Here is a 27,750-nt window from a genome sequence, read left to right on the forward strand (position 1 = left end):
CTAACTGTAAGCCTACTGTACAACAATAAGAATAAAAAGCCAATAATACAATTCCCTGCTGAGTTAAATCGTGTACGGATTGAAACACGCTATTTGATGACTCAAAGGAGGACTTACAATACATTTAAAGAATTCATTACAAAAGGAAAGGTAATAAAGTGCTTCTCTCAGGCAATGGAGATTGTGCCAGAAATACATCAGACAACGATATTTGATGGCTTTTGTGACTTAACTCTGTCTGAACTCTCTTAAACCTGCTCAGTAGAGGAGAACATGTTGTGCTTTCACCGAGTGTCTGTTTATATAAATATAGCTTGAAGACATGTTTCACTAGTCTCTCTTGAAAGGTACAGGATGTGTACTGTAGGCCTATTTGTCATCCCGGTGTACTGTAGATCTTGGTCCTGGACCTTTCTTGTCTCCCTTGCATGTGCCGTTTTTTTTGTCACGTAGAGAAAAATAGTGATGTGCATTCCAGTGAGCCGCGTCATTTGGCTCTGTTGACGTAAAAGAGACGCGTCATTTGGCTCCCAAATAGCTCTACATTCAAAATGCTTGAAAATCGACCTACTGTAGGACCATGTAAAACGTGCAAATCTCTCATGTAAAGCCCAAAATGTAGGCTCGCATTATGTCAGATGGTGATATGCACCTTCAAATACATTTTTTAGCTGGCCTTCAAAATATGTACAGTGCATTCGGAAAATATTCAGAGCCCTTGACTTTTTCCACATGTTGTTACGTTACAGCCTTATTCTAAAATGTATTAAATCGTTTTTTCACCTCATCAAAAAATATTTTTTCGCTTTGTCATTATGGGGTATTGTGTGTAGATTGCCGAGGAACAAAAATTATTTAATACATTTTAGAAGGCTGTAACATAACAAATTGTGGAAAAAGTCCTCGCAGTTCCTCAACTGGCAGCTTCATTAAATAGTATCCGCAAAACACCAATCTCAAAGTCAACAGTGAAGAGATGACTCCGGGATGCTGGCCTTCTAGACAGAGTTCCTCTGTCCAGTGTCTGTTTTCTTTTTATCTGAATCTTTTCTTTGAGATATGGCTTTTTCTTTGCAACTCTGCCTAGAAGGCCAGCATCCCGGAGTCGCCTGTTTTGTGGGTACTATTTTATGAAGCTGCCAGTTGAGGACTTGTGAGGCGTCTGTTTCTCAAACTAGACACTCTAATGTACTTGTCCTCTTGCTCAATTGTGCACCGGGCCTCCCACTCCTCTTTCTATTCTGGTTAGAGCCAGTTTGCCCTGTTCTGTGAAGGGACTAGTACACAGTGTTGTATGAGATCTTCAGTTTCTTGGCATTTTCTCGCATGGCATAGCCTTCATTTCTCAGAACAAGAATAGACTGACGAGTTTCAGAAGAAAGTTCTTTGTTTCTAGATATTTTGAGCCTGTAATCGAACCCACAAATGCTTATGCTCCAGATACTCAACTAGTCTAAAGAAGGCCAGTTGTATTGCTTCTTTAATCAGGACAACAGTTTTCAGCTGTGCTAACATAATTGAAAAAGGGTTTTCTAATGATCAATTAGCCTTTTAAAATGATAAACTTGGATTAGCTAACACAACGTACCGTTGGAACACAGGAGTGACGGTTGCTGATAATGGTCCTCTGTACGCCTATGTAGATATTCCATTTTAAAAAATCTGCCTTTTCAAGATAGAATAGTCATTTACAATATTAACAATGTCTACACTGTATTTCCTATCAATTTGATGCTATTTTAATGGACAAAAAAATGTGCTTTTCTTTCGAAAACAAGAACATTTCTAAGCGACCATACACTTTTGAACAGTAGTGCAAAAATGAGCGTGGACCAGAATGACGTGCTCTCCCCACTATTTATTGTATCTGCAGTGACGATTCACCGTCTTCAGATCATTCTTTTTTAAAAACATTTTGCAGATAATCTTTGTTTGAAGCTCAAAAAGCAGTAGCAGTATGCAAATCAAGGAGCCAAATGGACGTCTCTTTCTGCGATGCAATCCCCAACGCTCAGCAAAAAGAGCCGTTCAAGAAGAGAAAATGTCCCTTTATGAAAGATGTAAATGCATTTTGATACTGTACATTGTGTTCTCTGCAGTAGGCAGTGACAAGTATATGAATTTCAACATTTTCCTTTGTGGGAAACATTGTTTGTTGATTTAAGTAAAGGGCAATGAATGAGCTCACGCTGCAGTTTCTCTTGAGACCAGTTTAGATTGTTTGCTGAGTTTTCATATGTAAGATATTATGCATAGTGTGCTTGTCTGTCCTTACCGGTAGGCTAATATAAACATACTGTACGCTTACATAATCCCAGACTGTATTGTTACCTACAGTATGTATAGGGTTCTGACCTACTGTATTCTAAAGTTGTCTGTAGAGAAACAGTAACTCATAGTAGCATGTATCTGGGCCCAGAATGAAAGACAGCATGGCCCCTTCTCCCATGGAGCAGAGGTAGTGAAAGATACTGTCTCTGAAACAGTTAGCGCATTATTCCTTTCCTGGCACGCTTGACATCTGTTCAGTGATATGCAAAGGCTCTAAAGCCTTGTTCACACTGCGTGTCTTAATGCTCAAATCAGTTTTGTTTTTCAAATCCGTTTTGGATTATTGACTGTCCAAACAGCAAGTTACATGTGACCAAATCGGATTTGTGTGTGTTCTGACAGCAGTCATTTGCTGACATGGCTATGCTAGTTGTCATAGTAATGACGGGCATGTGAGCAGTGGTGCAGGCTGATTAGTGGTGGTGCTCGTTCTTCCTATCACTCAAATGTTGTGTAGCAAGCTAACGTAACAACAATGACTGCCATGGATGTTTACCAGTTGATGTGAATGTTCAAAAGCATAGTGTAAGAACACTTTTATAGCCTCAAAGGAAAATATTATCCAACTTTTAAAACGAGTCCTTTTTGGCTATCCACACCAGTCAACTAGATAGCTAGCCACACCAGTCAACTAGCTAGCTAGCCACACCAGTCAACTAGCTAGCCAGGTAAGGTTAGCTGTTTAGTTCTCTAGTACATTCACTAATGTGTTTGTAAACAATTAACACCTAGTTATCTACCACATGTCCTTGTCAAACTGTCAACAGAGTAGCTAGTGACCAACAAGATATGCCAAATAACAGTCTAAAAACCACACGAGGGCAAATAAATCAGATTTGACCGTTCAGACATGTCACATGGCCAGGAATCAGATGTGTATCTGTGGCTTGAAATATCCAATTCCATGTGCTTTTTTGGCTGTTCAGGATATGCAAAGAAATAGGATTTGAGTCACTTCAAACCAATGTGAACAAGGCTTTAGTGTCTGCTGGAAGTCACTTCTTATCTCCAGTGAAGGGCTGGGTTTGGGAATGGGTCCACCTGACAGGCTCTGCTAGTGGAGAGGCTGCTGCTGCCTCCTCTCCACCACTCTGCATGACTTACCCCTCTGTTATGGATCAGAGAACTAACTCCAAGCAGAATAAAAAGAGCCGCTATGAAAATAAGATGAGGCTCAATAAATTCCCTGAAAGTTGGCTGATTGTATTCACATTGACAGTTTCTTTCACTCACTGAGATTGAATGGATAACTAACTTCGGCACCTCCCTACCCTTTAAGAGTAATGTGACTTATTGTTTGGACATTTACTCAAGCCACAAGAAGCGTCCTGTGTCAAATGAATTGAGGCTGTCTCCATGATCAAGATTCATTGGAGAGTGTTGTGTTCGAAAGATCTTAGGTTTCCGTGTAGAGTGGCGGCGGTAGGAATGCGTCAGACGGGGTTCTTTAAGGCAGGTGACATATAGAGAGGCGGGTGTGGGTTACACATGGGGTAGACGGGCCCTGCGGTGATGCATGGCTGCCACGTCTGGCCTCCACACATCCCCGGCCTTCAGGGCATAGCAGAGTCAGCCTAGCAGCGCTGCTCTCCAGCTGGGCTAAAGAGGACGAATGAGAGGAGTGAGAGGAGCGAGAGCTCTCCGAACCTCAGGTGTCTCTTGCAATGTCTGCCTTTGGTATTACATCACCGCTGACCCCATTCCAAACCCCTGGATGACGCATCACATGGGTCCGATTTCTCTCCAACTGTAACTGTTGTCATTCAAATGAGCAGCACTTTCCTGGGATCGAGCAGCTCACGCTGCGAGGGGTAATTTAAGACTGTAGAACGGTAGAGATACCTAAAGCATTAGATATATGACTGAATGTGTATGTTTTTGGCGTGTATAAATAGGTCATGATGACAGCTGTAGTTGCAGAGTGGATAGTGAGCTATGATGGAATCTGTGATGATGAAACTGCAGTGGTGGGATTTATTAGTAGAGTAGGCTGTAAAGGAGGGTGGCCTAGGAAGTATTCACATGTAGATTCCCCCTGGACTCAACATGGAAGGCACCAAGGCCTCACCCTCTAAAAAAAGCACCTCTGGCCCATCTTACGGGGGGGGGGGGGGGGGGAGTCTAAAATAAAATCAGCTGTCACTGTCTGCTCGTTGGACAGAGGTGATCACGTACTGCTGGAGCTGGACTCCAACGCCAAAAGGGATTTGACTTGTGGCAAGGAAAGACGCCCTGCGGGCCAGGGGTTTCAGTGGCCTTCCTGTGGGATTCTATCGACTGAGTTGCATTTTTCTATTTTTCACAGACCTGGTAGGTGGAGAAGCGTCTTGGAGCAACTTTGTCTGTGTTGGTTGGGTGTTCTTTGACTTCTGCATAGCTAATGTTGTTGTTCATAAGCCATTCAAAAGTGATTCATTGATGCATGCATAAATGGCTCCGTTTGCTACTTTTGCACATCATAGGCTTTCTGAGTCATGTAGTATTCATTGATTTCAGTCATTAATATGATGTTAGGAAGCAGAACAGTTGAATTAATATTCGCAGTGGAGAAATAAAAATGTGCTTTAGTTCTCCTTTCCCATGTTTTCATTATGTGTCAGTATTCGATTATGTTATTTAATGCATGGACATAACTAGTAGTTAGAAGGAGAGCTGGGGGGCAAGGTTTTGTTCTTGTGCTGTTTGAAAGCCTTATTATTTTCCTCACAGACCAGACATTGTCTTTGAGGTCCTTTCTTGCGAAGTAACAGGCAAATCAGAACTTCCCAAGGGCCAGTAGAACTGTAATTAAATATTTTGGGATTCGGACAGTAAGCTAACCTTGAGTAATGTGAACTGCATTTTTATCTGGAAAATACTGGATTCGCCTCTGTAGCCTTATTGCCCAAGTGGACAGACTGTCATTCCTTGTCTCATAATCGCAGATAGCAGAAGTGCTGATGTCATAGACCACAGCTGAGTTCAATATAGCTTTTGAGCTCTGCATACCAAAAGCAAGGCTCCTGTCTGTCTGAAAACAGTTCCTCAGAAGGTTCTTACTGCCATAGACTACTGAGAGTTTTGAATGGAAAATACAATTAAACTCACTTGATGTATGGAGGTAAGAACATTGTAGGTGTGACCTCAGACACACAAAAAATGTTATTTACATATTACTGTAAGTCCAAAACAGGACAGTGTCACGATTCTGGAAATGGGTCTTCCAAGCTTTAAAAATCTTGTCCTCCCAGTTTGTCTCCAGCTCTCACTGAGAAATACGACTCTGCAGGACTCCAAAGTTTAAAATAGGGTGGATTTATTTTTGCAGGTAGTTGGCGCCTAGATTACTTCACTTTCCTGTTATGTGAGCTCTCAACTGAACATAACATGTCACAAGATATCCAAAGATTGTTGACACATTTCTGGGCCTTAACGTTTCCAAAATCCTTAATTAACATTATAGCTGCATGGCCTCCAGTTGCCAAAGGCAATGGTAGAGATTGAACTTTCTCCTATATCTGATATAAGAAAACATTTCCTATGGCGCCAGGTATGTTGAAGCTACCTGGATTTATGGTTTTGGACCAGGGCGAAACGTATCTTATTTTGGGAGGTGGCTATGCTTGTCCCGCTCCCATCCCTCTTGACAGGCTGATAGGTTTACACTAGCATGCTGATCATGCCTCTAGGCTAAAATAGATGGTCAGTTACAGCTTTGCCCCAACACTGTCTTGTCCACACAATCCTATGATACTGTACTTATCAACAGCATCAATCCCCAGCAGGACTATGTATGCCTATCATTAGGTTTTCATTGTCCTCCTGGGTGATCAAGCGTTTATAGTCTCAAATAGGTTTATAGAATGTTTAGAGCACAAATAGATAAGTGTAACAGTGACTAGCCTATTTGTGGCTTCAAGGCAGTATGCATATCCTTCAGATAAAACAAATATTATTCACAGCATTTAAAGCTATGAAATACAGTTTGATTTGAAGTGATTCAATCTTTAATTTCCTGTCATAATTCATATTATGTAAGTGAAATATCATCTCCAGTCTATTTTTTGCTGGCGGTATTCTTCATTTTTCATTCAGTTTGAGAAAGCAACCATTTGTGGCTGTTCAGAGATTCAACTTTGTGTAATGCACGTTAAATCTGTTTTTAATTTGATTAATGCTGATTAGGCTTCATACAGCCTGCCAATAAAAAAAAAACTGAAATTCTCATCATGAATTAGGACTTTCCTCTTAATGAGTGTCCCTTACGTGATTCCAAAGTGATGCTTTTACGGTGCTGTATGTTCCACAAACCCCAAATTATCTTTAGTGCCTCTGTAGTGCAACGTGAAACTGTGCATCCATGCTTCCCTAAAACCAGACCACCAGAGCTGAAGTATGCCCCCATCACATGTCATGAGGTGTCCATGCTGGCTCAGCACCAAGGCTAATGTGCACTCTGTGTGGGTTATAAACAGTTTGGGTTGTCAGGGAAACATTACCATAACCATGTTTTACAGCACACCGACAAACATAAATCTTTATTCTCCCACTGTTTAATTGACCATCCACTGGGACGGCTGTAATTGATTTGAATGATGCTCCTGTGTTGGAGAGGGACTGTCTCATTCACTAGAGCACCTGTGCACCCTCACGGGAAACACTGTGAATTCCCTTTCTGCTAGATGTGTCTGGTCGCTGTATAAGAAACGGTTACAACAAAGAATGACTTCACCCACTCTCCATGTCACGATGTTGATTACAGAACCAAACGTTATAGTCTACTGTCAATGTTAGATTTAAAGATTGAAAGCCTTTTCAAAGCTCAGTTGCCAGTCATTCATGTGGATGTTTGTGTATGTACCCTTCCTTTAAAACAATGCCAAATGGCAGAATGGCACATAAAGCGAACATACTGTCCATCCCTGTGCTTTAAGATTGGACTGTAAACTCGTTGTAAGGTCTTCAGCTGTATTAAAACAATTGTCGCCAGTTTGCACTCGTTTAATGTATGTTAACAGTCGAAAGCATGCCATGTGATTGCACTGTTCCCTTTATAAATGTACTGTGTAGCTACAAAATAGATCTCCTTCTCTTAAATCTGTGTCCCCTATTTGAACTGGTGAGGGAGGTGTTGATATTGTAGCTCTGCAAAGCCGCCTGATCTCACGCGCTTTGCAAAGTGAATATCCATGTAAACCCGCGAGATCAGACGGCTTGTGGGGCAATTGATATTCTGCAACTCCATGTAAATGCACCTCTTTCATAAGCAAGCTTATTATCGCCCCCATGGCAACGCAAGGCTGGTCACAGACAACACATTGCCCTAAATGCTCTACTAGTGAAATAGTCCAACCATGTGATTGTGTATAGCATAGACTGTTGGGTAAATGTTATAATTAATGACGGTTGTTCCCTTAGCTGCTGGCAGTGCAGGTGTAACTACCAGGTTAGGACTTCCTGAGGAAGCTGTGAACTCAGAGGAACAGGATTCACTCTGAAGACTCAGATCCCATTGACAGGAACCAACTGACAAGACCTCCTGACACCAGGATCCACTGACACCAGGATATATTGACCACCAGTACCCACTGACACCATTAGCCACTGACACCAGGATCTACTGACACCAGGATCCACTGACACCAGGATCCACTGACACCAGTAGCAACTGACACCAGGATCCACTGACACCAGGATCCACTTACACCAGTAGCCACTGACACCAGGATCCACTGACACCAGTAGCCACTGACACCAGTAGCCACTGACACCAGGATCCACTGACACCAGTAGCCACTGACACCAGGATCCACTGACACCAGGATCCACTGACACCAGGATACACTGACACCAGGATCCACTGACACCAGTAGCCACTGACACCAGGATCCACTGACACCAGGATCCACTGACCGTACCCATGGCCATGTACCAGCAGGCAGCTGACTCCAAGCAGCATGACAACATCTTCTCCAGCGGGGTAGGCAGACACACACAATACATTATAAAGATATGGTCATACATTTATGGATGTATTCTTCAATGACCAGTTTTAGGTCGTACTACCTGACTTACTGACATACCTAACCATAGAAGCCTCTAACAATGTAGGTGATAAGATTTTTTTAAATATATATTTTTAGTTTCCATTGTAATGAGCCAACTACATCATTTTTAGATTAATTGTATGTTTTGTCATGCCCACCCTGGTAACCCTGCCATGTTTAGTGTGACTGTAAGGACTTGGGACGTTAGATTTTGCAGTCTAGAAGTAATTTATTCCACATTTTGAATGAGGTTGCATAATTCTGGTATTCACAGTAGATCATTCCGAGCATGTTCTAAAGCAGTTGCAGTCATGCAAAGAAAGAGTCAAAGTGTTGTGATTGTTGTGAAAGCCACTGATGGCTTTGTGGTGCTATGTTAGTGGAAAGTGATGACAGCTGACCAGTGGGAGAGTTCAGTGGCCCTGCAGACCCACGGAAACATGACTCCTCTCATGGGGCTCAGAGTGGAAACAAGGGCAGACAGGCAACACAATGGGCAATCTGTGCCCCCTGCAGGATCCCATTAGTCATGTTTTAGACCTCAAAAGCTGTCAACTCCACTCTGCAGGGTGGGCAAAACAACTATCTGCCTGGACAACATGCTGTGACGACCCACCCCCAAAAAGCAAGCAACTAGAAAGATTGCTCTGCCATTGTGTAAACATAATGCCACATGGTGTCAGGAGGCCTACATTGAAATGGGCATGTGTGTGTGTGTGTGTGCATCTGTGTGTGTAAACACTCTGCAGTCTCAGTACTGGCTGCTCCAGTATTTTCTATGAATTTGCAGAAGTCTGCAATGAAACCCAAGTTCAATAGGCCTATCAGGCATAAGTCTGATCCCAGGCCATGTAGACATGCAGGCAGCTAATGATGTTTCACCGCTTCATTAGGTCATGGAGGAGTCGGAGGTCTGCTCCGTGCCTGGGGGGCTCGCCGGCATCAGGGCACAATTCGAGACCCAGGAAACTGCCACATCGCACAACGTCACCCAGTTCCTCTTCCGCCACAGAGAGGTGCAGGTACTGTAATTAATGCAGGCTAATCTCAGGCATGCGGTGCATGGGGGGAACGCGCAGATGTGGTATGACCTACGCTGGTTAAATCCCAGCCTACAATCTAGCTATCCATCCATCCGCACCACTGTGTCCCTGCCCGCATTACGTCCCCTGCCGAGTGTAAGTCACTCACTCAGGGAGCGACCACAAATCTGGGCGAATAGTCAATTATTGAAAATGCTGGGGAGGTGCCTGCTGCAGCATTATTTTTCTCCAAATGCTTAAAGTACAGATGTTAGATTTCATTTGATGCACTGCTAGACAGTGCTGGCCAACTTGGCAATGGAGAAGAATACAGATCCCTGTGTCTGTCAAAACCCCTGGATTTCACACTCACATTGCTACTGCTTTAATTGCCACTATGTGTATAGCTTGGAATCATCAGCTGAAGTGACACAAAGGGGCATGAAACAAATGAAGTATTCTTTGTCCCTGTATTCATTGTGATAGCTACCGTGTTTGATTAAGGTGGAGCTACTGTGTTTGATTAAGGTGAACCATCCATGGAATCGTCCCTTCTCGTCTGTCATCCTCTCTTTGTCTGTGATTAGTGTAATTTAACTGCAGTAAGCCATCTAATTATCAAGCTTCTATCCCATATTGTTCTCAGTGATGCACACTCTATCTGCTACTGTTTGAGCATTAATTAAACTCACTGCCGCTGCTGCTTGTGCTGGGCTGTCAATGAGTGTGAGCCATTCCCTGCTGTGTGTGTGTGTGTGTGTGTCTGAGCGTGTGCGCGTGCCTGTGTGTGTGTGTGTGTGCCTGTGTGCGTGTGCGTGTGTGCCTTTATGTGATAGCCAATGTCTTCGATCTCACAGGAAGTGGAATTGAACTCTGAGTTGACAATGATGAGCAGCTTCAGGGAAGTCATCCCAGCCTCTCAGCAGGCTATTTCCCATCAGGATGAACAGGTACATGTAGACCTTCTGGATACCTCTGAGTCATCACACAACAGTGAAGCTGGGCTGAAAACCCAGACGTTAATGTCTTATATGTGTTAACAATTGTAAAAACTTTTTCATTAGAGAAACGATCTTTACTGACCACGGTCAGTACGCTGACAACAAGAGACCTAGTAGAGAGTGGATTAACTCTAAACAGCTTGATCAATTCAGTTAATGGTCATTACATAACACAGATTCGCTTTACATGTGGAAATTGTCCTAATAGGCTGTCCTTTCTGATACAGGTCACACATGAAGAAAACTTCCCCTCCAGTTATGAAAACAACCATAACAATGAAGCAGGTAGGATGTTACTACAGTTTATGTTCGTCATATTTTACAGTAGGCACATCATTAAGATAAATAACACTGTTCAAATTATTTTTAATTAAATCATATGAGGTTGATGGATGAATCTTGCATTCAGAAAGTATTCAGACCCCTTCCGTTTGTCCACATTTTGTTACGTTACAGCCTTATTCTGAAATGGATTTTAAAAATGTTTTCCTCATCAATCTACACACAATACCCCACAATGACAAAGTCAAAACAGGTTCATAGAAATTATTGCAAATGTATTAAAAACAAAAAACAGAAATATCTTATTTACATAAGTTTTCAGACCCTTTGCTATGAGATTTCGAAATTGAGCTCAGGTGCATCCTGTTTCCATTGACCATCCTTGAGATGTTTCTATAACTTGATTGGAATCCACCTGTGGTAAATTCAATTGATTGGACATGATTTGGAAACGCACCCACCTGTCTATATAAGGTCCCACAGTTGATAGTGCATGTCAGAGCAAAAACCAAGCTATGAGGTCGAAGGAATTGTCCGTAGAGCCCGAGACAGGATTGTGTCGAGGCACAGATCTGGGGAAGGGTACTAAAAACTGTCTGCAGCATTGAAGGTCCCCAAGAACACAGTGGCCTCCATCATTCTTACATGGAAGAAGTTTGTAACCACCAAGACTCTTCCTAGAGCTGGCAATTGGGGGAGAAGGGCCTTGGTCAGGGAGGTGACCAAGAACCAAATGGTCACTCTGACAGAGCTCCAGAATTCATCTGTGGAGATGGGAGAAACATCCAGAAGGACAACCATCTCTGCAGCACTCCACCAATCAGGCCTTTATGGTAGAGTGGCCAGACGGAAGGCACTCCTCATTAAAAGGCACATGGCGGCCCACTTGGAGTTTGCCAAAAGGCACCTAAAGGATTCTCAGACCAGGAGAAACAAGATTCCCTGGTCTGATGAAACCAAAATTGAAATATTTGGCCTAAATGCCAAGAGTCACGTCTGGAGGAAACCTGACACCATCCCAACAGTGAAGCATGGTGGTGCCAGCATCATACTGTGGGGATGTTTTTCAGTGGAAAGGACTGGGGGGCAAGTCAGGATCGAGTGAAAGATGAACGGAGCCCAGTACAGAGGAAAACCTGCTCCAGACTACTCAGGACCTCAGACTGGGGCAAAGGTTCACCTTCCAACAGGACAACGACCCTAAGCAAACAGCCAAGACAACGCACGAGTGGCTTCGGGACAAGACTCTGAATGTCCTTGAGTGGCCCAACCAGAGCCTGGACTTGAACCCGATCTAACATCTCTGGAGAGACCTGAAAATAGTTGTGCAGCGACACTTCCCATCCAACCTGACAGAGCTTGAGAGGATCTGCAAAGAAAAATGGGAGAAACTCCCCAAATAAAAATGTGCCAAGCTTGTAGTGTCACACACATCTGCAAAAATGTCTAAAACCTGTTTATGGGGTATTGTGTGTAGATTGATGAGGGGGAAAAACAATGTAATACATTTTAGAATAAGGCTGAGACGTAACAAAACGTGAGAAAAATCAAGGGGTCTGAATACTTTCTGAATGCACTGTATGTTGCTTTGTCCTCTTGACATTGTTAGAGGAGGAAGGTCCTAGACTTACAACCAAGGAATTGAGAGATCATTTTGAGAGAACCATCGAGGAAGCTGCCCCAAGCAAGCCAATGAAGGTAATTGGACATGCTTGTCTTAAACCCGTTTTACTTAAGTGGACAGAAACTGCATCATTTTGGCTTAGGTTACACACAAACCCTTCTGCTTTTTTATCACCATTGCTGAACAAGTTATTAACTTTGAATTGAAATTTGTTGCAGTGTAGCTAATGTGTAGATACAGCTTGTTTAATAACACTATAAGACATTTTTTCTTAGCTTGTTTTAAAAATGATCAAGATTCTTCAATTAAACCATGTCAGGCACCAATCCCTCAGTTAATAACAATGAGACTGGATATTGACAATTCGTGACAAACAAAGAGTTGGCATGCTATATATACATGTAATGTTTGCATTCAATTTTGTTTCTGAAAACATGTCAAGGACCTCTAATGACCCCAATCATTATTTTCTTCCCAAAAAGATTGGCCGAGCTGACATCAATAGGTCTCAGTGGGCCTCAAATGTATCACAAAAACAAGTCTCAACAAGTGAGATACACAATTTATCGTCAAGTAATATACAGAATTTCTCACCAAGCGAGATACATAATGTTTCATCAAGTGAGATATGGGAAGATTCTGCTACTGAAGCAATAGAGGACACATCTGCTGTTGCTGTTGACTACGAGAATACAGAATATTTCCCTCCGCCACCTCCAGAAGACTTAGAGTACCTCCCACCTCCACCCCCAGACTTACTGCAGGTCCCATCAGAAAGTCCAGATATGCCAGTAGAGTGCTACTACTCACCTGAGCCTCCGGAATCAGCTTACCCCTCTAAACATCCACTCAGTAGACAGGAATACTCCAGGCAGAGAAACCAGTATGAGTTGAAGCGCCTTTACAAGCATATCCATCCTGAGGTTCGTAAAAACATAGAGATGTATAGTGATGCGGCTGAGTATGAGAACACCCGACAGGGGAGTCAGGAGGAGTTCACGGGGGAGACCAGGTATATATACGAGGATAACGGTAGCAGCCCCAACGACTGCATTAGCCCTGAAGAAGAGTACCTGGAATGGGATGAGATCCTCAGAGGGGAGGTGCAGTCAATGCGCTGGATGTTTGAGAACAAACCTCTGGATGCCATCAAAGACGACGCCTCAAATGAGGGTGACGACCAAAACATGGAACAGGAGATGATTGTTGGGAGTGATGTAAAAAGCAAAGCATGGATGTTTGAGACCAAGCCCATGGACACGTTGGGATCAGACAACATAGCTTCAACGAAATATAGAAACAGATTCAATAAGTTGGACAAAGGAGATGTCCGTGCTGCAGCCTGGTTGTTTGAAAACCAACCTATGGAGACCCTGAACAAAATGCATGGCGATGAAGAGCTAACCAAAGAGATAGTATTTACCCAGGAAGATGGCAGCTCTACCATATACATGCTTGAATATCAGTACATGGAAACTTTAGGTCATACTGAGACCATTGATGACAGTCACCTCCTGAGTCTGAGGTCAACGCTTGAGGATATAAAGGGAGAAGTGAAGACGATCACAAGCACATTTGAGACTCAGTTTATATGCGTCCTCATGGGACAGTCGGGCCAGATGTTGGAGATAACATCTATACGCAAAGTGGAGACTGAGAAGGGGGACACTAGAACATCAACCTGGCTTTTTGATACTCAAGCCCTGGACATGACTAATAGACTCCCTGCCCCAGTGAAACTTGTGTGTAGCCTGTCCATGGAAGACAACTACAAAGGAGATGTTTACAGGGGTAGATGGTTGTTTGAGACAAAGACCTTAGACTCCATTAACAACGATGAATGGGAAAGCTCGACGCTGCAAAAGGAAGAGATAATCGGAGCTGATGTCCGAAAACATTGCTTAGCGTTTGAAACTCAGCCAATGGATTCTCTGAAAGATGATTCAAATGCGAGACTCCCGACTATCGAAGACGTTATTGGCGGTAATGTTAGATCTGCAAGACACTTCTTTGAGACTAGTCCCAAGGCAGCTTTGAAGGATATCAATGAGGTAGGGAGGCTCAAAACGGTAGTGGCAGCTGAAGAAGAGAAGGGTGATGTAAGGCACCAAAAATGGATGTTTGAGAATGAACGACTAGAGAACATAAGAGATGAGAAGAAGGAGACTATTCGTACTGTGAACTTTGAAAATCTGACTGAAGAGGAAGGTACAAGCTACAATGCAGATGTCCGTAAGAATTGCATGGTATTTGAGACTCAGCCAATGGACACTTTGAAAGATGATTCAAATGTTAGAGCCTTTTCAAAGACGGAAATTGTCAGAGGCAACGTCAGATCAGCTAAACATTACTTTGAAACTGCTCCAGCTGACAATTTAAAAGACCTTGCGGAGGTTGGGAAACTACAAAAAATGGTGAGACTTGATGAAGAGAAGGGGGATGTGAGACACCAGAAGTGGGTTTTCGAAAGTCAACCCCTGGAGCACATTAAAGAGGAAAAGAAGGAAGTCGTTCGAACCATTAACCTGGAGGAAATCGATAAAGTGGATGTCTCAAACTACAAGCAAATATTTGAAACCACAGACTTAACCAGATGGGATGAATCTCAAAAGATACTCGTGGAGGGTGTAACATGTGGCTCTGTGAAATCTAACAAACATCTGTTTGAGTCTACACCAATGTATGCCATGCAAGACAGCTCTGGCCATTACCATGAAGTGAAAACAGTGCATCGGGAAGAGGTTGTCAAGGGAGACGTAACAAGCTGCAAATGGATGTTTGAAACACGCCCCATTGACCAGTTTGATGAAAGTATCACTAATTACCAAATTATTAAAGGAATATCCAAAGAAGTTGAGTCTGGTGATGTTAAAACTGCCAAGTGGCTGTTTGAAACACAGCCTCTTGATGCAATTAAATACTTCAGCAATATTGAAGATGAGGAAACTACAACCAAGGAAAGTGTTGAGATTGTAAAAGGTGATGTTAAAACCGGTAAGTGGTTATTTGAGACTAAACTAATGAATGTCCCATACGAGAAGGAGGAGTTGAAGAGTGAAAATGAGAGTGAGGAGGTACACAAAGGAGATGTAAAAACCTGCACGTGGTTGTTTGAGACAAAGGCACTGGACACTATCCGAGATGAAACCGAAACTGTTCTACAAACATGCACAGTAAATCAAGAAGATGTCCAGGGCAAAGATGTACGAATGGCTCGTTTTCTATTTGAGACAGAAAAACTTGAGAATATCACAGGGGAGGATGAATGTTTTAAGAGGGTTACTGATATAGACATTCAGTCAGGAGATGTGAATAGAATAAAGTATATATTTGAGAACCAGTCCTCTGATATCATGACCTCAACATCTGAGGAGGTTATGCAAATGCTCAAAACTACACAATCAGAGGACATCCAGAAAGGAAATGTGGGGAACTGCAAATGGCTCTTTGAGAACCAGTCGATAGATGCCATACATGATACCCAAGAAGAGGCTCTGGAGACCCGCACTGTGATGGATGTACAAGGAGGTAATGTGGACAAAGGCCGTTTCATTTTTGAGACCTACTCCTTGGACAAAATCCAGGAGGTGTCCTCGGAGACAGAGACCGATATCACAAAGTTGCAGAAAATAACCCGTGAAGAGGAAGAGAAAGGGGATGTAAGGAACTACACCATGATGTTTGAAACTCAGCCTCTTTATGCCATTCAAGACAAACAGGGTCATTATCATGAGGTCACCACTGTCACAAGCGAGGAGATATTGAAGGGTGATGTGATCGGGTCCCGGTGGTTGTTTGAAACTAAGCCTCTTGATTCTATCAGGGATACAGATGAGGTCTATATAATCAAATCTGTCACACAGGAGGATGTTCAGAAAGGAGATGTTACTTCAGCCAAGTGGAGATTTGAAACACAACCTCTTGATAAGATTGCAGAGGACATAAAAATGTCAGTTAAAACCGTTGAAGATATTCAAGGAGGAGATGTTAGAATGAATAAACAGCGTTTTGAATCTGATGAGCTGTCACAGAAGTCTGTGCGAACAGTTAATGTGAGTGAAATCCAAAGAGGTGATGTCAGGACAGCCAAATGGATGTTTGAAACTCAAACAATGGATAAAATACGTAGCCAGAGCGAAGAGAATTTAATAGAAACCGTCATGAAAGAGGAGGTCCTAAAGGGAGATGTTAGACAATCAGTGTGGCTCTTTGAACAGAATCCCCTTGACCATATAAAGGAGGTAGATGAGGACAATACAGTAGTTGTTCAAGAGGAGATCCCCAAAGCCGATGTAAAGACAACAACATGGCTGTTTGAAACAACTCCACTCCATGTCTTTAATGAGAACAGTGTTGAGAAGTCAGAAATCCTAGGTAAAAGTATCAAAGGAACCCTTGAGGAACTTTATAGCCAGAAAATGGTTAATTCAAAAGGAATACTCATTGAAGCAGATGAAATTGGGGACGTTAGAATGGCAAAATACCAGCTAATGAATACGGATTCTCCAGAGATCCAAAGAGAGGAAATTATCAGCGGTGATCTGAACAACATTATGATGAATCTTTTGAACCGCCGGGAAACAATTGAGAGGGGAGTAGTGGTAGAGTCAGAGGAGAAGGGTAATATCAGTACAACAGTGCATCAATTGTTCAACCAAGAGAGGGGCATCAATGTGGAAAAGGAGGAAATATTAAGAGGTGACATCCAGGAAGCTGTATACAATCTTCTCAAGGAGGGAGGATCTGCTAAACGTGGTATACTCCTTCAAGAGGATGAGAAGGGAGATGTGCAAATGACTATTTATTCTCTTCTAAATAAACAAGAGGACATCAGTGTTGACAAAGAGGATATAATCAAAGGCAATATAAGGAATGCTCTCCAAAGACTATCCAACCCAGAAAACCAAGAGCAGATGAGGATAAAGGTGGATGAGACAGAAAAGGGAAACGTAAACTTTTACTCCACATGCATTGAATCTGGGGCGCTCGACTATCTCAAACAACTCCAGGTAGAGCCAGATGAGACTCCACCTGAAAAGATAGAGAAAGAGGAGATCATTAGAGGAGATATAAAGGGGACAAAGCTCATTCTTGGCAGTAGTCGAGCACAAATTGAGCGTACGGTAGTTGAAGAGGACATAGTGTGTGGAGATGTTCGCAAATCCGTCAAGGTTTTCATGAGCGAACCCACACACTCACTGGATGGCCTACAAAAAGAGCAAATTGTGAGGGGTGATTTGAAAGCAGCTATGAACTCACTGTCTCAGTCTGTAAATCAGACAGTGGTTGTAGAGAAAGAGGAGGTGGTGAGAGGTAACATACACGAAACCAGAAGACACCTTGAGTGTGCCCATAGATGGCCCAAAGAGGTGGAAAAGACAGAGATTGTCCACGGCAACATCAAAGGGGCACTGAAGTCCCTAGAGAAATCGGCAAACTCCAAAGTTGAAGTTGTCATCGAAGATTTAGTTCCTGGAGACATCAAAGGTACCTTAAAATCTCTGGAGCAGGCGAAGCAAACAGTCAGGGCGATCGAGAAGCAGGAGATTGTAAAGGGTAACATTCATACAGCAAAGCAGTGTTTACGAGATGCTTCTAATGACAGAAGGACATGTCAACAGGAAATAGATGTTCAGGGAAATGTGAGAGGCACAATTGAGCTCTTATTGGAACCACCAGCTTCTCCAAGAATGACACGGAGGCCCAGCTTCGAGGGTGATGTGAAAATGTCCATTAAGTCACTCTACGAGACACATGAGGTGCATGAGACGGGGGAGGAACAAACTCAACCAGAGAAAGAGGAGGTGATAAAGGGTGACGTTAAAGGCACAATCAAATCCTTGCTGGAATCAGCTCAGCGTGCAGCTCCTAAAATCAGAGTGGGAGCTAGAAGGGTCAAAGTCCCTGTGAAATCTCCATTGCGCTCACAGCATGGAAGCCCTCTATCGCATTCACAGCAAGGTAGCCCTGAATGTTCTGTTGCAACCAAAGCTGAGAGTGAGACACTTAAAAATAAGTGTCAAAGCATTGAAGCACAGAGAAACATACAAAAAATAAAGACAGCTAATTCGGCCAAAACTGAGAGCTCAACACAAGAGAATCAATCCCTCTCAACTCAAACCGCAACCAATGCATCTGAATCACAGACTACTCAACAATCAAAGACAGTAATGCAACACACGACCATCACTCAAAATCATGGCATTAAAACTTTGGAGACTAAGTTCCGTAACCTTAATTCAAGTCGAAAGGGTATGATCAGACTAGATAAAACCAAAGTGAAAACAAATGTTCATACCCCAACACGGACATTGTCTGAGTCTGAACTTTCTCTCCCTCCCCCACCTCCACCATGTGACGATCAATCATCCCTAACCCCAGCATCCTCTATCAATAGGCTGGACTTGGACCTTCCCCTCCCCCAACTCCTCCTCCCCCACCACCTGTTGACTCTGAGCCTGATCATTTCCCTCCGCCACCACAGGATTTCCTTCCACCCCCTCCCTCACAGCATGAACTGGACTCTATGCCATACCAGACACCTCATCCATCACCAGCAAAAGCCACAAAAATGATGGTCAAAAAGGTGAAAGGTCCTGCATTGCATCAAGTCTCGAAACTTGAACCAACCAGTCAGATTCAGAAAATTCAACAGGCAACCTCGGAGAAACATACAACCACAGCCAACAAATCTGTGTTGGAAATCAGCAAAACTCAAAATGAATTAACTGTTTTGTCTGAAATCCCAAAACCCCCAGAATCACCACGACCATTAAAGAAAGTTTACGTCGCCCCTATAAGATTTACTCCTCCACCTTCTCCTCCTCCCTTCATGAGATCCACTAAATTCAAAACTCCATTAATACAGGCAGAGGAAAAGTACAGAAAACAGATAGTGGATAGTACACCACCTGCTACACCGAGTCCCATTTTCATGCATGAGTCAGTCACTGCTGCCCTGGATATGCTTTCCACTGAGGAGGCAGGTATGAAGCAATCAAAAAAGAGCATGGCGTTTGGTTTCACTCAAGACGTGGCTGAAAAGACTGTGACTAATGTTAAGTCAGACACACTATCATCTGATTTATCCAAGCAGGCACAAATCTCAGATACTCCTTCAAGCAAGACTTTGATCTCTGCTGTATATGGGAAAAATCTCCCTGAATCTGCGGTTATTTCTGCAACTAAACAGCATATTGTCTCTGATCAGACATCCAAAGTCGTCTCAGTTCAACACCAGACCACATCTATTTCCTCCACAAAGCAACAGACAGTTACTGCAACTAAACAACAGGTAACTTCAGCATCCGCCAAGCACTCACACTCTGCTGTAAGTAGCTCTCAATTCCAGATCTTATCCAGTGATGCTAAAAAGGTTGAAAATACAAAAGCAGATGTTCAAAATTTCAAAGTTTACTCTCAAGGAACAAAAACAGACGTCCAGAAGGATGTAAAAAATAAAGGTTCTCATAAATCTGAGGAGAAAAAGAACAAGGATAATTCTGCATCCCAAGTTCCCGAGAAGGTTTCTGACCAGCCTACCGAAACAGTAAAGGGAACCCAAGAAACAAATGTCAAAGCAGCGAAATCAACCTCAGAAGACAAAAATAAAAATGACAATTCTCTATCACAAGCACCTGAGAAGGTTGCTAATCAACCTATCAAAGTAGAAAAGTTAACCCCAGAAACTAATGTCAAATCAGGCAAAAAGAAGAAGGCCAAAGGCATAGAAAAGCAAGTAAAAGAAGAAGTAAAAGAAACAAAACAGCCAGATGAAACTAAGACGGAAAACATTTCACAGGTGAAGGATGTGAAGGTGGAAGTAAAGGAAGTCACAAGGTTGAAGGTTTCTAGTGAGCAAACACATGCCCAGACTGACGTCAAGGTCAAGGAGGGCAGTCAGAAAGCTCCTGCTATTAAAGACAACCAACCAGCAACTCCAACGTCTGCAAGAAAGAAGAAGAAGAAGAAGTCAAAAGCTAAAGATGCAGCTGCCACCACAGAATCAACTTTATCTCTTTCTGAAAGTTCCACTCAAAGTCAGGAGATGCAAACAGCCCATCAAGAGGAGCAGATCCAGGTACATAAGGAAGTTATTATCACTGAAAGCAAAGTTGAAAGAAAAGTTCATCAAAGTGTCCAGCAACAGGGAACAGTTAAAGTAGAAAAGCAGGTCAAGCCATCGCAAAAGAAGAAAGAGTTGACAGGAAGCCAACAGATTCAAGAGAAACCAAAGGAAGAGTACAGAAATGTTCCAGTCAAAGTGGAAAGTGGAAAAATGACAAACATGTCAGCCCGAAAGGAACCTGTGAGGCCCTCAACAGAGAGCAATGAGGATTCTCAAAGACGAGAACATGCCCAGGAGTTAATCTCGCATATAACAGAGTTAGAGGGAGCTTCAGGAAAAATAGATTCTAAATCTGTGAAGACACTGCTCAATACTATTCCACAGTGGCTCATTGGTCCTGAGGAAAATCTTTATTTGGAGGGAACTGCAGTTGAGCATAATATACAAAAGCTTACAGAAATTGTTTCGTATGTGAAAAAACTAGCAAAGGCAAAGTTGATGTGTTTAGAGGGGATCCACACTAATCTGGAGAGGCATGAGTGTGAACCTACTTCTAAAAAGATAATTGTTGGTGGTGCAACTCAAAGGATACATAAAATAAGTATTGGCTCTTTGAAAGTTGAAAGTCAAAAGAAAGTTGTGGAAAGCAAAGCAACATCACATGAAAGCAAAATGCAAGAGTTGAGTGTAAAATCCATGCGCTCACCCTCACCATTACTAAGGATGCGCTCACCCTCACCAACCTTTATTACCATTGAATCTACCCGGAGAACTGACTCTCCTCAGAGAATAACCCCATCACCTATCCTAACGCACAGACCAGCCACTCCCCCAACACCTCCCCCTCGCAAATCGGAAACTCCTACAACACGCATCAATAGGGCCACACCCTCTCCCACCTTCTCTAGGGCAGAGAACTTGGCGCGGCTAAAAGATACTACAGCCAAGCTTTCCCGTGGGGTGACGCCGCCTCCAGTTTTACTTCCTATGCAAGTCACAGAAAAGAAATCTGAGATTGTGGAATCCCCTGCATCATTCCATCGGCAGATCAAAATTGAGGCACAAGCTGAGGGAACTTCAGAAGTGTCAGACGCAACAATTGTCACTCAAGAGGCTCAAAAGGCTGATGTAAAGGTCACAGATAAAGAGTCATTCCATCAAACGGATAAAGAAGTCATGGAAGCTTCTGAAATGTCAGACTCGTCAATGGTGACTATGTCAGTGAGAAACAAGAGGGAGTTTTTTGAAGATGCTCAAAAAGCTGAGGTAAATAAGACCAATGTGCGAAAAGATCCCATCGACATCCCAGAGCACTTGGGCCCAGACATGGAGGAGCCCACAACAACAAACCAAGAGAGTAAGGATGACACACAAAGCACATATGAGAAGGTCACAGAGAACAATGCTGAAATAGTGGGATCTGCAAAGTCAACTGATAAAGAATTGATGGAAGCTTCAAAAATGTCAAACTCATTAGCAGCAACTACATCAGTGAGAGACAAGAGAGAGTTTTTTGAAGAGGCTCATAAAGCTAAAGTAAATAAGACGTACGTTCGAAGGGATCCCATTGATATCCCCGAGCGCTTGGGTCCAGACATGGAGGAGCTCAAACCAGAAAACCAAGAGAACGAGAAGGAGGACCTTCCAAAGGTGGACTTGTCAGGACTAGTCAACAAATTTGAAACACCGGAAGATACATTTTACGTCAGAAAGCCTATCACAATGAGAGAAAGACGTGGAAGTGAGATGGAATATACAGAGACTGAAAATACAGTTATTCAAGAACAAGAGATGCCAACGTTTGACATCAAGGCTATTAAAAATGTTTTTGAAATGGTTGAGCAAAGTCCCTCCTTCAAAGGGGAGAAAAATAAACAGGAGGAGCTGGAGTCAAACCTGAGTGAAAACACTAGAGATAGTTCAAAGCAGGATAACACCCAGGAGACACAGAGGGGCTTCGGGCAGATCTCGCCCCTGCCTTCCCAGAAAGAAGTGCAAATCATGTCAGCAGACCCAACGGGCTTCTCTGAAAAGTCAGTCACAGAGCATTTCTCAAGCTTAGATGAATTCGGCAACAAGACAATTGGATCATTGAGCAGCACAACTGTTTCCCAGCACTCAGAGAGCACAATAACCCACAATGCCCCCTTCTCATATGCTGACGTGGTAAAAAAAAAAAGAGGGTCTGAGGTGACGCCGTCTGAATCGCCAGAAGAGGCTTCCACTGAAGAGTTGCTGAGGAATTTCCACAAAACATGGATGGAGAGTGAGAGTGTTTTCAAGAGTCTCGGCTACAGTGTTTCGGAGGAGAGAACATCACATGTTGTGTCACATCAAACAAAGACCGTTGTTACTGGTAAAGACAGTTGTACTGCCTGCATGATGGGACTTGAAACTAACAGGATATAATGGCATGTAAAAATGCCCTCTCCGATATTCAATGAGACCTAACATTTTTACATGTGCCTGATTTTAAATGGAGAGAGATTATTGTGAATGGACAAAGAACTAATGCTTCAATGAATGAGTCATGGCAAAAGAGCAAGAGCTAAGCATGATATGATGATAACATGAGGGACATTATGGATTAGAATCACACACATCCTATTTAAATGCAAGCATTCATGTTTGACCATAAAATTCAACACAAAGTACAAGTTTGGGTCAATACTGTTTGCCATCAGTAAAGAATGTTTGAGATTTCAGAAAATAATTTTTTGATTTCATCTTTAATGTGATTGCACTTGTTTGAAGATGTATATACACAACCTAGTCTCAGAGCATTTTGTATTATTCTGTATGTAAATCCGAGGACACAATATGTATTAATTTGTGGATGTCCATCACCGATTTCATATGATATATTACAAATTACATTTTGTATTATATGTTACGAATGTGCAAAATATATAATATGTTACAATTTTTAAAAAAAGGTACTATATGTTACGAATTTGCAAAACTAGCTAGCTGGCTAACGTTAGCAAGGCTAAGGGTTAGGGTTTATGGTTAGGTTTAAGAGTTAAATTGAAGGGTTAAGATTAGGGTTAGGGAAGGGTTATCTAAAAGGGTTAAGGTTAGGGTTAGGGGAAGGGTTAGCTAACATGCTAAGTAGTTGCAAAGAAGCTAAAAAATAGTAAGAAGTTGAAAAATAGCTAAATAGCTAAAATGCTAAAGTAGTCCATGATGAGATTTGAACTTGATGCTAGACTTACCCATCCACACGACCAACCACCCTATTTTCATTGTTTGCCTTTTAGTAACCATCAGTCTTAACATATCGTAACATCTTATACTTATTTGAGTGTTCCGGATTTACGTTGACTATGCTACATCTAGTCTATGAGACCAGGCTGGTATACATATACAGAGTATATACACTGAGTGTACAAAACATTAGGAATAATGAGTTGCATCCCCCCTTTTGACCTCAGAACAGCCTAAATGTGTCAGGGCATGGACTCTACAATGTCACGAATGTGTTCCACAGGGATGCTGGCCCATGTTGACTTCAATGCTTCCCACAGTTGTGTCAAATTGGCTGGATGTCCTTTGGATGATGAACCATTCTTGATACACATGGGAAACTGTTGAGCATGAAAAACCCAGTAGCGTTGCAGTTCTTGACACACACAAACCGGTGCGCCTGTCACCTACTACCATACCCAGTTCAATGGCACTTAAATATTTTGTCTTGCCCATTCAACCTCTGAATGGCACACATACACAATCCATGTCTCAAATCTTAAAAATCATTCTTTAACCTGTCTCCTCCCCTTCATCTACACTGATTGAAGTGGGTTTAACAGGTTACATCAATAAGCGATCATAGCTTTCAACTGGATTCACCTGGTCAGTCTAGCCACGGAAAGAGCAGGTGTTCCTAATGTTTTGTACACTCAGCTTATACTACGCATGATCATGACAATTATGCCTTGATAACATTTCTTAATATTATTGAGTCATTGTGTATGTTGTATAAAAATACTAGAATGATAACTTTTCTCTGGCAGACTCGAATTCCCCAGTCGGAGCGTTGCACTGTGTGTCAGAGGAGGGTCTAGCCGATGAAAGCTCTAATAGCGGACAGAAAAAAATTCCATAAATCCTGTTTCTGCTGCGAGCACTGCCAAAATAAATGAAGGTAAAGCACATATCACCCAACCAAGGTGAATTCAAAGTAAGTGGATTTTGGCTGTGAACTGGTAAGCAGTGCTTGAATGGGGATGGCAGGGTAGCCTAGCGGTTAGAGCGTTGGACTAGTAATCAAAAGGTTGCAAGTTCATATCCCTGAGCTGACAAGGTACAAATCTGTCATTCTGCCCCTGAACAGGCAGTTAACCCACTGTTCCTTAGGCTGTCATTGAAAATAAGAATTTGTTCTTAACTGACTTGCCTAGTTAAAAAATAAAATGGTTTTGCTCCTACAGTTTGTGTCTGCACACAGGACACCAATTATGTTGTACTCTGTTTGCAAATTAAGCAATAAAAAGTTTGACATGATTGTGGAATCAGCTTCACTGTTTTGAATAATAATTTGTTCTGTCTCCTCCAGCCTTGGCAACTATGTCTCTCTCCATGGACATCTGTGCTGTTTACCACACTACAAACAACTCAAAGGGAATTACGATAATGGATATGGACAGACACTTACCACTGACTCATCACCTCAGAGCAACTCGATTGGAGGAATTCACAGCAGCATAGGCTCAACTGAAAAGGACAGCTTTGAAAAATAATTTATGAAATCAAATGACGAGAACAAACAAAATAGTAATAAGATACCTGTTGTGTGGCCTCTACAAGCCCACTCCCCACAAAAACCCTTTAAAGTAGGTGAGGACTAAATAAGCCGCCATGGCCTCCGCAGGACAATTCCCCGAAGTCACCCAAACAACAACATAGGAAAGCTATTTCCAGGAGCCCTCTTTGAAAGAGAGCATTTCCACCACCATGGTAGGTAGAAAAAGGCATCATGCCAGAGAAAACTGAAGAAACTTCAAGCAGTCGATGGTAAGGCAACCTATGAGGGCAAAGAGACAGTTGGAATTGGAAAAAGTCTGAGACTGAAGGACAAAAGTACAAGTGCAATAGACATGAAAGGAGATGTGAATGGTAGAAATTGTGTATATATTTATATTGTGAGAGAGTGGAAGAAGATGGTTCAGAAAGTGCTTAGGGTTAGAGGCAAAGACGACTAGAATGACAGAGAGAAACATGAAATGTTATGCTTAGAAATTTGCTCAGGAGGCCATCCTCATTGGTCTTTCAAGTTTGATAATTGAAGACATTAGCTCTGTATTTCACATGGTATTGACCCACATTAGTCACATTTAATTGATCTATAAAATATAATTTTGATAAGTTCAATGGGGCTCACATCTTCGGGGTAATTGATTTGTTCAATTTAAATTAGTTTAAGTCCATGGAGAGAGTATTGTAGATATCTAAGACACAGTCATAAATTTGTCTTGGCTTTTTCTTTCAACATATCAACATTTTTAAATTGACCTTTTTCTAGCACCTGGTGTGCAGCCTAGTAAAAATTATCTTGGAAATACTTTCTTTATAATATATACAATATATATCCTCTTAAATTGGTATTAATCATGTTTGTTTTGGACATTTATATCATATTTTGCAATGAACATTTTTTTTTAGATTAGACTACCTTGCTTTGTACAAGAGAATTGTACAAGAGACTGGTTACTCAACAATTCGTTCAAATTTATTGCTGATCCAGGGGCAATAAAATCATTGAATTGGTCAGTCTCAATCGCCTTCTTTCACATGAATTTCAACATTGTTCACATTAAAGGTCCAATGCAAACGTTTTTATATCAATATCAAATCATTTCTGGGTAACAATTAAGTACCTTACTGTGATTGTTTTCAATTAAAATGGTCCAAAAGAAACAAAATAGTTTCTGAAGCAAAGAGTTATTTCTCAAGACAGAATTTTGCTACAAGTGTCTGGGAGTGGTCTGAGTGGGAGGGGAAAGCTGAAAATGTGTTGTTATTAGCAGAGAGGTCTGGAACTCTTTTTCCTATTGGTCTATTAACTAATTTATCGCATGGTGATGTCAGAATGGAAGGCGAAAAACTTGATCCCACCAAAACATGCTTAAATTTCATGTGGTCTTTTCAAAAGCTGTGTAAGCTTTTGGGCTCCCGAGAGGCGCATCAGTCTAAGGCAGCGGTCCCCAACCTTTTTTGCACCACATGGCAGTACGAGACAGTATTTTACCAGATAGGCGGGGGGGGGAGGGGGGTGTCATGATACGAGCAGAATATTGATTAGTTTAGTATAGCCGCTTTTCATAACATTTTAGTTTAATTAGGTCTAACGTGATGATGTTATAGAAACATAAAGTGCATATTTTTCTCTAATGACCATATATGTAATAAAAACATGACAACTCACCATGTCGCTGAATCAGTGGGAGCCCTGAGCTTGTTTCCCGGCAACAAGATGGTCCCATCTAAGGGTGAATGGAGACAGTGACACCCGAAGCATGTTCCTTAGGTCCAGTCTACTCCGTGATTTTGTTTTTGTTGCCGTCATTGCAGAAAACCCCGCTTCGCAGAGATAGAAGTGGAAACAACGTTTTCAGTGCTTTTGTGGCTATCAGGATATTCCGCCTTGATTTTAATCCAGAACGTCGGCAGAGATGAAGTTATCTCAAACATACTTTTAAGGCCACCGTCATTTGCATCCTCAAGGAGTTGATCTTCTTCCTGCGCGGACATGGACGATTCACCTGGGACATTCACAAATGGGTCGCAGATCCATTCCTTCGCACTTGGGTCTTTGGCGGTTGGGAAGTAACGCTCAAACTCCGTTGACAGCGAAGCTAGAGCACCAGCTGGGAGAAAGAAGGCCCCGTCTCAGTCTCTCCCAAAAATCCATGCTAATGTTGGGAACATGTCAAATTTGCTCCTGTCCACTCGCCGTCCCCACAGTTCCAGTTTAGCTTTGACTGCAGCCACTTTATCTGCCGACTTAAAGATAGTTGTCCTTCTCCCCTGAAGTACCAGACTGAGTTCATTGAGCAGGTTGAATATGTCGCACAGGTAAGCGAGTTTTGCGAGCCATTCCTCGTCCTTTAAATGGGCTGCCAGTGGTGACTTTTTCTTTTTAAAGAAATCTCTGCAGCGGCTCTCGTTAATCAAACACTCTGGCAAGCGACCTCCCCCTGGATAGCCATCTGACTTCTATGTATAAGAGAAGGCATTTGTGCTCTGCGTCCATTTCCTCGCAAAGCTGCCCAAACAGACGCGAGTTAAGGGCGTGTGCTTTGATGTGATTGATAACTTTAATATCATCCAATACAAGGTTCGATTCAGGCGACATTTTCTGCTAGCCAGCATTTCTCTGTGAATGACACAGTGCGTA

At 42.3% G+C, this 27,750-nt stretch overlaps 1 protein-coding gene across 1 annotated transcript; it reads left to right on the forward strand.

The window, feature by feature from the left end:
* Positions 1 to 4,501: 4,501 nt before the first annotated feature.
* LOC115108672 (xin actin-binding repeat-containing protein 2-like) lies at positions 4,502 to 26,123 on the forward strand. Its single transcript, XM_029633266.2, is given in 10 exon segments — positions 4,502 to 4,641; positions 7,729 to 8,290; positions 9,251 to 9,379; positions 10,237 to 10,329; positions 10,608 to 10,665; positions 12,272 to 12,360; positions 12,769 to 18,697; positions 18,700 to 22,710; positions 24,368 to 24,498; positions 24,910 to 26,123. Coding segments are annotated over 8 exon segments (10,461 nt in total). The 5' UTR covers positions 4,502 to 4,641; positions 7,729 to 8,230; the 3' UTR covers positions 24,460 to 24,498; positions 24,910 to 26,123.
* Positions 26,124 to 27,750: the final 1,627 nt, after the last annotated feature.

Source organism: Oncorhynchus nerka, linkage group LG3, assembly GCF_034236695.1.
Source record: "Oncorhynchus nerka isolate Pitt River linkage group LG3, Oner_Uvic_2.0, whole genome shotgun sequence".
Lineage (NCBI taxonomy): Eukaryota > Metazoa > Chordata > Actinopteri > Salmoniformes > Salmonidae > Oncorhynchus > Oncorhynchus nerka.